Below are 15,799 nucleotides of genomic sequence, written 5' to 3' on the forward strand. Positions count from 1 at the left end.
GATGGTTGCTGCTGCCACCAGATAAGTTTAAGGGAAAGATTGACGACAATTCCAAAAGGAGGAGTGGTGAACAAACCAAAATGACTTTGGATAGACCCAAATTTCAGATGTGACCTGGGCTCAACTTACAATATTCTGTACATACAGGTGAAACTCGAAAAATTAGAATATCGTGCAAAAGTTCATTAATTTCAGTAATGCAAATTAAAAGGTGAAACTGATATATGAGATAGACGCATTAAATGCAAAGCGAGATAAGTCAAGCCTTAATTTGTTATAATTGTGATGATCATGGCGTACAGCTCATGAGAACCCCAAATCCACAATCCCAGAAAATTAGAATATTACATGAAACCAATAAAACAAGGATTGTAAATAGAACAATATCGGACCTCTGAAAAGTATAAGTATTCAGTACTTGGTTTGGGCCCCTTTTGCAGCAATTACTGCCTCAATGCGGCGTGGCATGGATGCTATCAGCCTGTGGCACTGATGAGGTGTTATGGAAGACCAGGATGCTTCAATAGCGGCCTTCAGCTCTTCTGCATTGTTTGGTCTCATGTCTCTCATCCTTCTCTTGGCAATGTCCCATAGATTCTCTATGGGGTTCAGGTCAGGCGAGTTTGCTGGCCAATCAAGCACAGTAATCCCATGGTCATTGAACCAGGTTAGGGTACTTTTGGCAGTGTGGGCAGGTGCCAAGTCCTGCTGGAAAATGAAGTCAGCATCCCCATACAGCTCATCTGCGGAAGGAAGCATGAAGTGCTCCAAAATCTCCTGATAGACGGCTGCGTTGACACTGGACTTAATGCAGCACAGTGGACCAACACCAGTAGATGACATGGCTCCCCAAATCAAAACAGACTGTGGAAACTTCACACTGGACTTCAAGCATCTTGCATTGTGTGCCTCTCCATTCTTCCTCCAGACTCTGGGTCCTTGGTTTCCAAATGAGATGCAAAAGTTGCTCTCATCAGAAAAGAGGACTTTGGACCACTGAGCAACAGACCAGTTCTTTTTTTCTTGAGCCCAGGTAAGACGCTTCTGACGTTGTTTGTTGTTCAGGAGCGGCTTGACAAGAGGAATACGACATTTGAAGCCCATGTCCAGGATCCGTCTGTGTGTGGTGGCTCTTGATGCACTAACTCCAGCCTCAGTCCACTCCTTGTGAAAGTCCCCAACACTTCTGAATGGCCTTTTCCTGACAATCCTCTCCAGGCTGCGGTCATCCCTGCTGCTTGTGCACCTTTTTCTTCCACACTTTTCCCTTCCACATAACTTTCTATTAATGTGCTTTGATACAGCACTTTGGGAACATCCAACTTCTTTTGCAATTACCTTTTGAGGCTTTTCCTCCTTTTGGAGGGTGTCAATGATGGTTTTCTGCACAACTGTCAAGTCAGCAGTCTTTCCCATGATTGTGATTCCTAATGAACCAGACTGAGAGACCATTTAAAGGCTCAGGAACCCTTTGCAGGTGTTATGGATTGATTAGCTGATTGGAGTGGGACACCTGGAGCCTAGACTGTTGAACCTTTTCACAATATTCTAATTTTCTGGGATTGTGGATTTGGGGTTCTCATGAACTGTACGCCATGATCATCACAATTATAACAAATTAAGGCTTGACTTATCTCGCTTTGCATGTAATGCGTCTATCTCATATATCAGTTTCACCTTTTAATTTGCATTACTGAAATTAATGAACTTTTGCACGATATTCTAATTTTTCGAGTTTCACCTGTACTTGGAGACCATAGAAACAGCTTTCCTGGTTGTAACACCCAACTAAATGTGTGGAAAGAGTCCCGGGGTATCGAAGGGGCTTTATTTGCTATAAACTTCTCTACTCATCATTGGAGAACAGTTAATGCTGTTTCCATGTTGGGTTCTATCAGCTCTCCAGATCAAAAGAATGTGTGCTGAAATACCAAAATGCTTGGCCTCTGGGTACAGACAACAAAAAAGATGTAATCTAAGTGAAAACTAAGAGGCAATTTCCAGAATGGTAGCTGTATTACTCTGTAGCACCAAAAACTGAAGAGAGCCTTGAAACACTTTATTGAAAATCTGTTAGTCCTTAAGATGCTGAAAGACTCTTCATTGTTTAAGTAGTACTTCGGAACACAGGAAGCTGCCTTACAGCAAGTCAGAACATTGGTCCATCTAGCTCATTATTGCCTACACAGACTGGCAGTGGCTTCTCCAAAGCTGCAGACCCTTTCAGACCTGTTTTGGAGACGCCAGGGAGGGAACTTGGAATCTTCTGATGCAAGCATGCATATGCTCTCTCCAGAGCAGTCCCATCCTTTAGGGGAAGTCCCTCTGGGAAGAGCATCTGCTCACACATGTAAGTCTCCCATTCAAATGCAAACCAGGGTGGATCCTGCTTAGCAAAGGTGATGATTCATGCTTGCTACCACAAGACCAGCTCTCTTCCCCGCAAAGGAGAAAATTGTATTATCAATTATTAACTAATTATTAATTATTAATTGTATTAAAATAATTGTCAGTCTGTTAAGTATGTCTATAGAGCAAAGGTTCGCCAACTTAGTATACAATGGTATGATTTGTTGCACCTAAGCTGAAATAAAATCTTTTAAGCAACAGTCATCAGTGGGTAGGGTTTAGAATGCAAACCAACAATACAAAAACCTTATTATCTTACGGTAAAGAAATTCACAATAGAATCACCTAATAATTCAACTTGGTCTCAAAGTTCAATCCTGACAGAATTAAAATTGAATATAAAATACTGGGTATTTCTTAATTAGAAAAACTAAAATATGAATATGACAAAAATTTATATACCGCTTTTCAACAAAAGCTCCCAAAGTGGTTTACATAGATATAAATAAATAATTCACACCCAGTGATGACACTCTTCAAATTGATCACTTACATTGAGTGGTGGTTGCACTGCTGGAAGTCCCAATGTGATGTTGGGCAAAGAGGGAGATGTATAGAGACTCAAAAGGTTCATTGATTCTTCATTAATGAGAATGCGTTGTTGCGGAACCAAATGCTGTGAAAAATGGGAAAGGGCAGAAATTTAAAAGAAAGAAGATCACATCCTGACTGGCCAGAAGTAGGTTATTTCCACTATTGTGCTGTGGAAATAAAAGGAAATGGTTTATCTTTTTCACTGGTTGTAGACTTAATGTGTTCTTCTACAAGTCTATAATAATAATAGTGAGGAAAACAACAATGGCCAGGAAAATCGCTTCAGAATTTTAAAGTCACTTGCTGAATATAGTTCTTAAACTCAGGGTTTGTGTACACAGGGGCACTTTTGGAGGTTATATGCACTCCTTAATAGGCCTGTGTTTTCACAGTGCCAAAGCCAAATATCCTGCACCTTCACGCGGGTACCTCATGGACGTGGCTGCTTACAGCCCAGCTATCTTTGTGCAGTCCTGCTCACCTCCAGTGTGTGTGTGTGTGTGGGTGGGGGCTCCTCTACGGGAAGCTGAGCCTGTATCACCCCCAGCAACAGCTGGGATGGTGTGCAGCGTGTGTGTGTCTATAGTACTGGGAGGAGTAGTCCCTCCAAGCTCTTTCGATGTGGATCTCTATGAGGAAAGCAAGGAATATCCCTCCAAATGCTCCCAACATTTGCCTCATGCTGTAGCCCAGGGTTTCTCAACGTGTGGGTCCCCAGATGTTATTGAACTTCAACTCCCATAATCCCCAGCCCCAGTGGCCTTTGGTTGGGACTTATGAGAGCTGAAGTCCAATTATATCTGGGGACCCACACATTGAGAATCCCTGCTGTAGCCCATGGGCTGTCCCAGCTGTTGCCAGGGTGGTATGGGGCTTGACTTCCTGTTACTGTTCATCTCTCTGCACTGCAAGCATGCATTGCTGGAGGGGGAGGGCTGCACTGCAAGTGCCTGCCTCTGCATGGTCCCTATGTGAAGGTGTAGACTACTTGGTATCTAGAGACCTACTCCTTAACAGTACTCAGCTGGGTGGACAAATGGTTGTCTGACTTTATATGACAGCTCCTTATATCTGTGTTGCCTCCACCCACTTATGTTTCCTTTTTGCCAACCTTCTGTCCACCGTCCCTGGCTTCAAGTATATCCTGTTTTGCCTTTTTGCCTCTGTCTCTTTCTCCCTCTCCCCCTAGGTGATCAACAAGCCTATGTGTGCTTTCCCACCTCCTGTAATGACAGTGTTTGTGATGGTGCCATTTGTACTTCCTTCTGGACTGATATAGAAGGTGGATACTGTCCAAAGCGTTATTTGGAAAGAGAAGGTGGGAGCTGGGTGCACAGGCTGGAAACGCAGCACCCCGCTAGTGCTGGATTAGGACAGCTAAGCATGGGTAGAAGACAGAAGTTGTTGTATGATGTAAAGTCTCAAAGACTTATCTCTGTTTCTCAGTGGTGAAACCACCAGTGCTAACCCTTCAGCCCAGAGGTACCACGAGGTACTATGAACAGAATAATATGCTTTCACTTCTCGTGAAATGGTTTCAGAATGGTTTCATACCATTCTGGGCCCTATAGATAGGCCAGGAAAGTACACTCTATATGGAACTCGGCTCTGCAACAACTGAACTGAATGCAGCTCACCAATCATCTATGCTAGATGCTATGCTATGCTATGTAAAGCGTCTGTGCTATGCTTAGTAAAGCTCCTGTTAATTCTGCCTGCCCAGACCTTCAAAAACTAGGCACATAGAGTATTAGAAGACTGCAATACATGGCTGGTGAGCTACAAGTTGTGCAAGTCTGACACAGCTGGAGTTTGCCTCTTCCTCACAGTCTCCTGTCATTTCACAGCCTCCATTTGCGCGGGAACTCCACCTTGGCCTCATGATCCCTCACTTTACCACCCTTCTGTCCACAGTGCTCTAGGCGTAGCCCTGTGTGGCTGAGCCATTTTGGAAGGGCGGTATAAAAATCGAATAAATAACAATAAATAAAATAAATAATATGCCAATAGCTCACCAATTTATCAAACTTCTGACTCTCTGAACATTGTGGACATCTCCAAGGACACTGGCTGACATGCTACACAGTGTGATGGAGATGTTGCAGATACACAGGGCGACGCGGCTGCACAAGAGGACTGTTCCGGGCAGCTCAGCCATGTGCGACCACAAGTCACGTGGTAGTTGTATTGGGAATAATGCAAGTACCTCAAAATCTGTGATAGCCCTAGGGTGAGCTGTACTGGAACAGGCCTCTTGCAAAGGAAGACACTGTGCGTGTTAGAGCCCCACAGCAGTTTGGGCAACACCCACATTATGCTGTGGAACATGTCAGTCATTGAAAGTCAGATAACTGAACTCTTTATTGTAACATTATTTTTAAAAAGCATGAGTCCATATGCTGTTAATGACTTCTCCGATTACCATTGTTGTAGTCTGTTGGTCTTTTTCTCCAGCCTTCAACATATGGCCTAGTACCGTTTCTTAAATTACCTTTCTCTGTTTAACTCTTGCCTCCCTCCCAGACCCTATACACAATAAGAGTTACAAAAGGTCTTATTAGACTTCGGAACTCTGGCATGATATGGTCCTCAGGGGAATAACATCCTTGAAAAAGAATACCCGGTGTAACAGTATGACACAGTGACTGCTTTCTTCCCAAACAAAAAGCATATGGGACTCCAATAATAGACCACCTCCACGAGGGATCCTGTGCACTCAGGCCTTGGCTAAAATAAATATAATAACTTGTCAAGCATGTTGTGGGGAGCTGTAGATTTTCCTCTGGACAAACCTGGGATATCAATTAACTTTGGGAAATACCTTGGGCTAATACAATGCAACCTCAGACTGTCACTAAAGAGGGGAGCAGCATAAAAACACAGGATGTTATTCCAAAACATAACCTTCCCATACAGTTTGTTTGGAGACTAAACTTATCGCTGACATAATAACAGAATAGCCGATGTATGTCATCCCTTCCCAGCTCCTGCCCCCACCCCCTAGAATTGTAGTAAACTAAAAGGGGAGAGCACAAAATAAAGATTAACATTTAGGTTGCAGGGAAAATGGCTTTGCTGCTACAGTTTACGGATAAACCAGATTTGTCTTGAAAACCACAATGTCTAATTTTTTTTATCTAGTTAATATTCAATTAAAATACCCTAGTGTAAGATACCCATTAAGCATCATCATCACAGGTATGCTGGCTTCAATTTAAGAAAAGTTTCGCCTTGTGCTTGCTTGATAACCCATTGTTAAAACTGTGTAATTTACACAGAGAAACAAGAAGCAAACAAAGCTTTAAGAGAGAGAACGCGTCTTCCTTTTGCTTTAGAATGTTGTTCATACCTGTTCAAACTTCAACATTAAACATACACAGTAAGCAGCCTTTTAACATTAAGAATGTGCAATTGAGCATTAAAGCCACTTGGAACTCCATTTTAAAACCTGCATAGACTGTAATTGCACATTCCAGTTTACTTGCTAATATTCAATGGGTATTTGTTTAATTTAAACCCAGTTATTTTCCATGTGAATTATAGTTGTCCCTGCCAATAATGTTCCAAAGCAGTCGTTCTGCCATGGAGTGACTAACGGCATGGCTCTCTCTAGCAGGAATGGGAGGGCAAGCTCTGGGCTCCTCAGCAGTCAACTCCCTCAGTGAGTATCCTATAATCCATGAAGCATTGGGAGCCAAGGAGTTGTTTTCCTGGGCACTGTGGTTCTGAAGAAGGAACATTAGTCCCCCAAGAGCCTGAATTTTTGAGCAAAATAAAAGGAATTGTAAGGAGCAGCAGGGCAAAGAAGAACTTACAGTGGAAGAGGTGGTGTCTGTATGATTAAGACTGATATCAGAAATTCTCTACTCTGTTTTGCTCAGGGACTGATTAATAGGTTATCTATGTAATGTTCCTCTCCAAATTGCAGCCTGGGCTATGGAACACGAAAGAGAAATTCTTCCTTGCTATCACACACGGATCTACTTACAGGCCCCTCTCTGGATAAGTAAGGGAACCTGGCTGCATTACATGTGCAGCAGTTCATTTAAAGTGTGCACAATAAACTAAAACAAACAAACAGAATGCTTCAGTGGATCCTGATGCTTCTGCAGATACATCTGTGTGGTGGAATTATTTCAGTATGGATGCCAACATGATAGCCTCACATAAAACAGACACCAAATTTAAAAGTATCATAATAATAGAATCATATGGTGGAAGTCAAACCTGCTGCCCCAAAGCAACCTCCACTCAAGATTAACGAACATTTCCAGATGGTGGAGTGCCCCAAGCAGACAGCAGGATTAGTTAACCCGTGCCAGTGGTGTTGAACTATTTATAGATAGAGATAGAGATAGTAATATATATAGCAAAAGATGTCTCAAGCAGATGTGCCAACCTACCTAGTATAGGAAAAGGACGTCTCTTGTCCCTATCACTGGCTAATCTAACATAGTAGGCAAGTGTTTTCCTAAACAAAAATAAAGCTATTGGTTGGATTAAAAGTTTCATTCTGCATTTCAACACAATAGTTCTGGGGGAGAGAAAAAAAGGCATTATCTGTTTACAGCTGACAGCCAACATTCCACACAGTGGCACACTGGTGTTAGGGATTCCCCAGGGCTGCTGTGCGATTTGAAAGGCAGCCTCAGGTGTGTTGCAGAGGCAAGAAGTTGCACAGAGACCTAAAACAGCACATGGGTACTTCTGCCCAGAGGCGCTCTTAACCCTAGACCTTGGGGCTCCGATCTGTGGCCTCCAAGGTCCAGGGGGGCTCCAAAGGCCCAGGGGGGCCTCCATCCGGCACCCCACATCACTGACGAAAACATCAATAATTCTAGCTGCCATGTGTGCGGCCGGAGGGTGGGGGGTGAGCCAAGTAGGCCTACCCCACCCCCATGGTGTTGGTGGCAGCAGCGGCAGGCAGAGCGGGAGCACCCGCTGGGCCTGACCGTTCGGCCCAGCGGCCCTTGAGAACTGTGAGGCACTCCACAGCACCTGCACAGTTAGAATAGAGTGTCGCAAGCCCATGATGTGGCTTGTGACACGCTATTCCAACTGCGCAGGTGCACTGGAGCTCCTCGCAGTTCTCAAGGGCCGCTGGGCCGAACGGGTAGGCCCAGCGGGAGCTCCCACTTCACCTGCCGCTGCCACCGGGGGGGGGGGGTAGGCCTACTCGGTTCACACCCCACCCCGGCCACACACATGTCGGCTAGAATAATTGAAGTTTATGGCACTGTGGTCTGGCGCCATGGGTAGCAGCAACATGCTTCTGGGGAGCCTTTAAAAAAAAAACTCATGGGGGGGGGGGACTCTGAAGCCCTTCTGGTCCGGGAACCAAAATTACCTAGGTGAGCCCCTGCTTCTGCCTCTGTAAGATCACCGGGGCTCTCTTTTGCATTAAGCAGTGGCCCTGGCATTCTTCTGAGGGGAATGTTAGCTGATATATTTACATATTTAGAATATTTAGTTAGAATGCTGGTCTCCAACAAAAGTTCACAAAATAGTTTAAAACAGACGTTACATTTTTAAAATGTCCTCTGTCCCAAAGGGGGTCTGTCTGGTAGAATCAGACAGATAGACCAAACCAGACACCATAGAAGAAAATGCATTCCCTCCCATGTGAGAGAGAAGGAGAGATGCTTCGTCTAATAAGGAGGCTACTCCCTGTGGATTTATAAGCACTTTATTACACATAATTAACAATGGCTTTAAAAAATCTGCTACCTGATTAATCAGGGTTCCTTTGTAGTCGATCAAAAACATGGTAATTAACTTGATCTCCTAAATGTTGCAGCCCTACACAGTTTTTATTACTCTCTGTGAAACAAAATATTCCAGTAGTGAAGCTAGGTATGAGATACTTTCTCTAGTTGTGCCAATCTGGAACCCCACTGAACAGGGGGAAACACCAACATCTCATTTGATGGAATAAAACCTTCCAATCCTCTCTGCCTTATAGGTAAGAATACGATAGCAAAAAATTATCCATAAATGTGATTTTAGAAAATAATTTTTTTAAATGACTACTAGGCAGTATAATCTAAATGACCATACTTAAGAGACAGTTAATATTTCAAAATATTACAGCAGAATGGTTTTAAAGAAGACAGTGTTGTATCCTAGAAACTCCTGCAGCAAAGAATCAACACTACTGAAGCATGCTTCTACTGGTAAAGGGTTACCCTCTCATAGCAACATGACATTTCCCTAGTACTACTTGCTGTCATGAAAACCACAGCTGCACATATCCAATCAGATGTGCAAGTAAGAATCTGTGCAGAATGTCACAATAATCATTATGAAACAACAAGAAAGTGTGTCAAACAGGATTAAGGCAAAAACAGTGACATAATGAATTAATTTTGAACAGTCTAACCTATTATTAGAAAAAATTGTACTTGTGCATTGTCTGATGAAGAACTGATTTGATAGCTAACCTTTGAGAACCAGCAGCCAGGGTACAATTGGTTTAAAAGTAACTGTTTGGCTACTCTTAAACCATCAAAAGAGAGTCTACTCAAATCAAATGTACTGTCCTTGGAAAAATGTTTAAACCCACAGGACCACAACATTAACTATCAAGTAACTAGAGACATAATGAAATTTCTGAACGGAGCCACAAATGGAAACCAGTGGTTTCAGCTTCTAAGATCTCTGCCAATGAGCTGTATGTGTGGTTCCAGCATTTTGAGCTTCAGTTTTAAAATACCTCTTTGGGTGCATTTCAGTGTTCATGGAGAACACTAATACTTACGGCTGGCAGGAGAGAAAACAATATGTGCAGTAAAGTGTTGCATAAATATGGAGGATCTTGCTAGCTTCAGAGCAAACTTCTCTGCTTTGAGGAGTTCATCCTCTTCTTAAATCAGGGCTCACTCCAGGTTGGGGGGCTCCTGACAAGTAGCCCCCATAACCTCTCCAACTCTGTAGGACCCCTTCCTTCTTCTCTTCCCCCTTGCCTTGGGGAGCTGCAGACAAGAGAACTAATGTGCCTGGGCAGAAGTGGCATTTGTACAACTGCAATTGTATAGTTGTATATGTGTCAATCAATCAATCAAGTCTGCATATATTTCCACATGAGTAAGTGAGCTCTAAAGAAATAACCATCCTTGTTTTTACATGATGCACAGAAGAGTTCTGCAGCAGACACCATCTTAGATGATGCTCTCTTTCACACAGACTATGGAATGCTTCTTAAAGATGGTTCTTGCCATCAGTAATTTTTAAATATATATATATATTTGTATGAAAAATAATTTAATATTTTGAACACAAATGGAATGGTTTTAACACAATTATTCCATGTAACAGAGAACAACAGCATAGAGGAGGTCGTGTGCTTTTTTTTTTAAGTCAACCCATAACACCATTTTTAAAAACCTGCCTAATACTGGACAATGAGACTGCCTGAGGAGCATAATTCTTGCTCTAATATGAAGATGCTTTATTCCAGATTATAGGATTTCACTTCCCCAAATGATGGACAATGCAGCAGAGTCTTCTATGAAGATCTCAGTGTCTGAGAAGATTCATATGGGACATGTACACATGGCATTATTTTCTTATCTGAATTAAACGTTTTGAACAGAGAACACCACTGCATGGACTGGCCTCCGTTTTGAAATTCTATACAGTCTGAACTTCCTGATGTGCCATGAGGAAGATTATGAGTTAAAATCTCCACATGTTAGCTATCAATGTAGCCTTTTAGGGGGTGGGGGTTGTTCTGGGCCAAAGAGAAGCTACTTATCAGTGTGAAGAGGTCACACGCCTGCCCTTCGGTTCAGAGTTCACACACACAATTAATTCATTATTAGGAAAAGTCACTGCTGGAAACTAACTGGGCTTCCCAGTCTTCAGAGGTTGCTGTCCTGCCAATGACCTGAAGAAATTATCCCATTAGCTTGATATCTAACAAATTACTTTCCCTTATGTTTTTTTTTTTTTAAAGAAGCTTATATAGGCCTTAATCCTGCACATGGCTACCCACATATCCAAATATAAATGGGAATTGCATGCAGGTATTTGTGAAATATAAATATCCAAAAATAAATGAGAATTGCATGCAGGTATCTATGAGCAGGATTGCAGCTACACTGGACAGCTTTTGAGAAATTTTCTTTGAATATAGGAGCCAGGCCCCAAACCTGGGAGCCAGAAATGGACACTTGACAAAATTATTGGACTTGGTGATGGGCATTGTAGAGGGGAAGCAGCTTCTATTTATCCGCTTTACAAGTAACATACTTAGAACAGAAACAGGGCTGTTTGGGGCAAATAAAGATTTTATTGACAATCAAGTATTTATTAAATAACTCACCCTCTGAATATCCTAGCCTATGTGCCATGGTTAAATTTCTAGGTGTCATGGCTCCCTGGATCCTACAATCTGTCAAGCCCTGACATAGGACAACAATTATCGACAATCTCAGACTTACTGCTTAGAGACATTATGCCATTTTAAAACCTCACATAATCCTATGGACATTGATACTGGAAAAAATATATGATTCTCTCTCTCTCTCTCTCTCTCTCTCACACACACACACACACACACACACACACACACACACACACACACACCCCTCTCTCTCTCTCTGGTGTTCCAGTCTGGCCAGAGGTGGAAAGGAATGCAAATACCTGGAAAGCTATGTCAGAACCGGTCCAGCCGGTTGTTTTGACAGAACAACCCCATTCCAAGTCAGAACATTCCAAGTGCCATTTTGAACTCTAAAATGATGCTCTTCTAGCCTCTGAACATGTTTGGCAGCCATTTGCGTGGTGGTGCTGACCACATAAATGCCTGTCGTGAATGTGCAGAGGTCAGAAGAGTGCCATTTTGGAGTCCGAAATGGCACTCTGAAAGTTCTGAGCTCAGAACAGGCCCTTCATTTGAAGGGAGTTCAGTTCCGAGCTTAAAATACTTGCAGCGGCCCATTTTGAGTCAGGACCACTGATGGAACGCTCTGCACATCTCTAGTTTGAAGATGTTAGCAAAGGAAACACTTATTCAGAAAGTGTATTGTTAAAATGAATGGAACTGTATGTTTCTAAAGAGATTTTGGAGTCTTGAGGGAAGTGGGTTTAGTAAGCAGCATGAGGCTGATGCTGTGGAACATAATGAGTAAAGCAATTTATTAAACATTTGTCTTCTAGCTCAAATTGTCAGTTGTGACACACTTTTGACTTCTAATTAAGACAAGTCAGTTGCGTATATACATGAAGCTGAATTTAAATACTGATGAAATATATATGAATTTAGCATGAAAAAGTCATATATGATTACTTAATTTCTATCACTTTCCCGTGCAGTAATTTTAAACAATGAGTAGTCAGAGTCACCACAAACTCGAATCATTTCAGTAGTTCTGGAAGAAAATTGCAACTATCATATGCAAGGGCCAAGACTATGAGACCATCAGGCTAGTACCTCTAAAAACCTACATCTGCTCAGACATACAAGGTAGGCATTTCTGTATTTCTCCAGGCTGCGAGAAAGGTGTCTATTCTTGAGAAGCCTTCACAAATGTTGCTAATGCTGGTTGACATCCAGACAAATGCTGCACTGGCTGAAAAACATTTCTTGTGTGCAATGGGAGGGATGATTTTTGCCAAACTTCCTTTCCCTCTGCAGCCCACTGTGCCTCCCGAAATTATGTCCCTAAGGATTGCAGCCAACTCTTGTTACTCTCTATCTCTTTCTCAATCTAAATGCCATTACTAGTTCCGTAATAGTCTAGCATTATCAAGACAAAGATATAAGAGTAGAGCTATGCATTTTAAGAGGGTGGGACTATGCCGGTAGGTACAGGCTTGATTGCAGTCATAGGAACATAGGAAACTGCCATATATTGAGTCACACCATTGGACTATCTAGCTCAGTATTGTCTTCACAGACTGGCAACGGCTTCTCCAAGGTTGCAGGCAGGAATCTCTCTCAGCTCTATCTTGGAGAAGCCAGGGAGGGAACATGAAACCTTCTGCTCTTCCCAGAGCGGCTTCATCCCCTGAGGGGAATATCTTCCAGTGCTCACACATCAAGTCTCCCATTCATATGCAACCAGGGCAGACCCTGCTTAGCTATGGGGACAAGTCATGCTTGCTACCACAAGACCAGCTCTCAAGGTACAACCTTGACACAGAGAGGCCAGGTCCTCACTAGCAGGGATTTCAATGAGAAGTACAATGTGTGTGTATCTGAGAGAATAATGGCTTGTTTATGGCCACTTGGTGAGTTCACGGCTCACAGAGGATGCTGTCGCCAATGCTAGCAAAGTTAGTGATTGCCTGGTTCAATTTACTGAAGTGCTTGGCTGTATTATGATCAAGTGCCATTTCCCCTTCTCTAAACGAGTTGTTCTCTGGCTCAGTGTCATGCCATCTACTCAATGCCCTACCCCTTGCTGCCTCCTTGTGGCAGCCTGTTGTATTCAGAAGCTCCTAGGCTTCTGAATTCCCGAGGAAGTCCTACCCTAGGTAATTCCTCATTGGCTTTCTCCCTGTAGCAGGAAGTATAAGAGACTTCCTGACTGAAGCAGGCCTTACCTATCAAGGTATGCTTAAGTCTTATTCCTGACTACTACTTTGTTTAGCCCTTGATGTGTTCCCAACTTCTGTTTTGATTCTTTTGGCTCCTGATTGCTTTCTTAGTGAGCTCCTGACTCAGAACCAGCTTTGGACTTACATAAGAACAGCCCTGCTGGATCATAATGAAGGCCTATCCAGCATCCTGATTCACACAGTGGCCCACCAGATGCCTCTGGGAAGCCCACAAGGGAGGTGAGGGCATGCACTCTCTCCTGCTGTTGCTCCCCTGTAATTGGTATTTAGAGGCATCTTGCCTCTGAGGCTGGAAGTAGCCTGTAGCCACCAGATTAGTAGCCATTTATACACCTGTCCTCCATGAATTTGTCTAAGCCCCTTTTAAAGCCATCCAAGCTAGTGGCCATCATCACATCCTGTGGCAGAGAATTCCATAGATTAATTATGCACTGGGTGAAAAAGTACTTCCTTTTGTTGGTCCTAAATTTCCTGGCCTTCAGTTTCATGGAATGACCCCTGGTTCTAGTGTTGTGAGAGAGGAAGAAACATTTCTGCCCACTCTCTCTACTCCACGAATAATTTTGTACACCTTTATCATGTCTCCCTGTAGTCATCTCTTTTCCAAACTAAAAGAGTCCCAGATGCTGTAGCCTTGCCTCATAAGGAAGGTACTCCAGGCCCCTGACCATCTTGGTCGCCTTCTTCTGCACCTTTTCAAATTCTACATTGCCCTTCTTAAGATACAGTGACCAGAACAGCACACATTACTCCAAATGTGGTCGCACCATAGATTTGTATAAGGGCATTATACAAGAGCCCCTGGTGGCGCAGAAGAGCCCCTGGTGGCGCAGTGGTAAAACTGCCGCCCTGTAACCAGAAGGTTACAAGTTCAATCCTGACCAGGGGCTCAAGGTTGACTCAGCCTTCCATCCTTCCGAGGTCGGTAAAATGAGTACCCAGAATGTTGGGGGCAATATGCTAAATCATTGTAAACCGCTTAGAGAGCTCCAGCTATAGAGCGGTATATAAATGTAAGTGCTATTGCTATTGCTATTATAATATTAGCATTTTTTATTTTCAGTCCCCTTAGTAATGATTCCTAGTATAGAATTTGCCTTTTTCACAGCTGCTGCAGCTGAGTCAACACTTTCAACGAGCTGTCCACCATGACCTCAAGATCTCTCTCCTGGTCAGTCACTGACAGCTCAGACCCCATCAGTGTATATGTGAAGTTGCTGCCACCCGACACTCCCCTGCCCCCACATATGCATCACTTTACACTTGCTTACATTAAACTGCGTTTGCCATTTTGTCGCCCACTCACCCAGTTTGGAGAGATCCTTTTGGAGCTCCTCACAATCTGCTTTGGATTTCACTACCCTAAATAGTTTAGTGTCATCTGCAAATTTGGCTATTTCACTGGTTATCCCAAATTCTAGATCATTTATGGACAGGGTAAAGAGACTTGTTAACAAGAGGTTCTTGTTAACCATCCATCTCGTTGAAATTCTTGTTGATTACTGTGAAGTTTTTGCAATTCAGGAAGAGGGGGAAAACACATTGCATGAACAAATAAGAGGAATTTCCAAGCTGTGGTACCAAATCAAACTACAGTCCCCAGAAGGCAATGCAACAATGTGCACATACACATTAATCACCATGAGTTGAGAGAGAATGCTTGGAAAACAAATGAACTTTTCTGAATGCCTGCCACAAAAGCTCATAAATACCAAACTGATTCTGAATTGACCTGAAGAGCACTCACTCTTAACCAGTTAATGTCTCAGATAAATTTAAATATTTTTAACGGATGGTGCTCCATCAAATTTATGCAAATCTTTTCTCTTTTACCTCAGCTACTGGTCCACAAGGCCACTTTATTTTATCAGTATTCACTTGAATTAATTATCTAGGTAGCTATGTGTTCTCTTTGATACCACTTTTCTCAATGTTTGGGATATTATACTCCTACTATGAATTAATTTGAAGACTGTATGAACATACATGTCAAATCTGAATGCAGGCAAACTGATCGCATCCCAAAGGAAAGCATATTTGACTGCACTGCAATGGCATGCAACTTATCTTCCTCTAAGTAATTAACAGAACAAATTTCTCACTACTCGCTGGTGACAACTGTGATATAAAGGGGTTTTTCCCTCACAGCTGTGCTATAATGAGATTACAAGGGGATAGTACATTTATATTTAAAAATAAATCACTTGGAACAATAAACTGCCAGAGAGTAAACAGAAAAATTATTTTACGGCTTCAGAGTAAGTATCGCAGGATAACATGTGATGCATTTAAC

General features: G+C 42.6%; 1 protein-coding gene across 34 annotated transcripts in view; it reads right to left on the reverse strand.

Annotated features, from left to right (window-relative positions):
• The window catches only part of HDAC9 (histone deacetylase 9), a 670,023-nt gene that overhangs the window by 313,378 nt on the left and 340,846 nt on the right, over positions 1–15,799 (reverse strand). For all 34 annotated transcript variants that reach the window (XR_008309711.1, XR_008309710.1, XR_008309709.1 and 31 more), the window contains one exon: positions 2,903–3,025. Coding sequence is in view for 29 of the 34 variants with exons in the window: in XM_053261002.1 (XP_053116977.1) it covers positions 2,903–3,025 (123 nt within the window). In the remaining 5 variants the exon portion in view is untranslated. The remainder of the gene's footprint in view (positions 1–2,902; positions 3,026–15,799) is intronic.

Source organism: Hemicordylus capensis, chromosome 6 (assembly GCF_027244095.1).
Source record: "Hemicordylus capensis ecotype Gifberg chromosome 6, rHemCap1.1.pri, whole genome shotgun sequence".
Taxonomy (NCBI): domain Eukaryota; kingdom Metazoa; phylum Chordata; class Lepidosauria; order Squamata; family Cordylidae; genus Hemicordylus; species Hemicordylus capensis.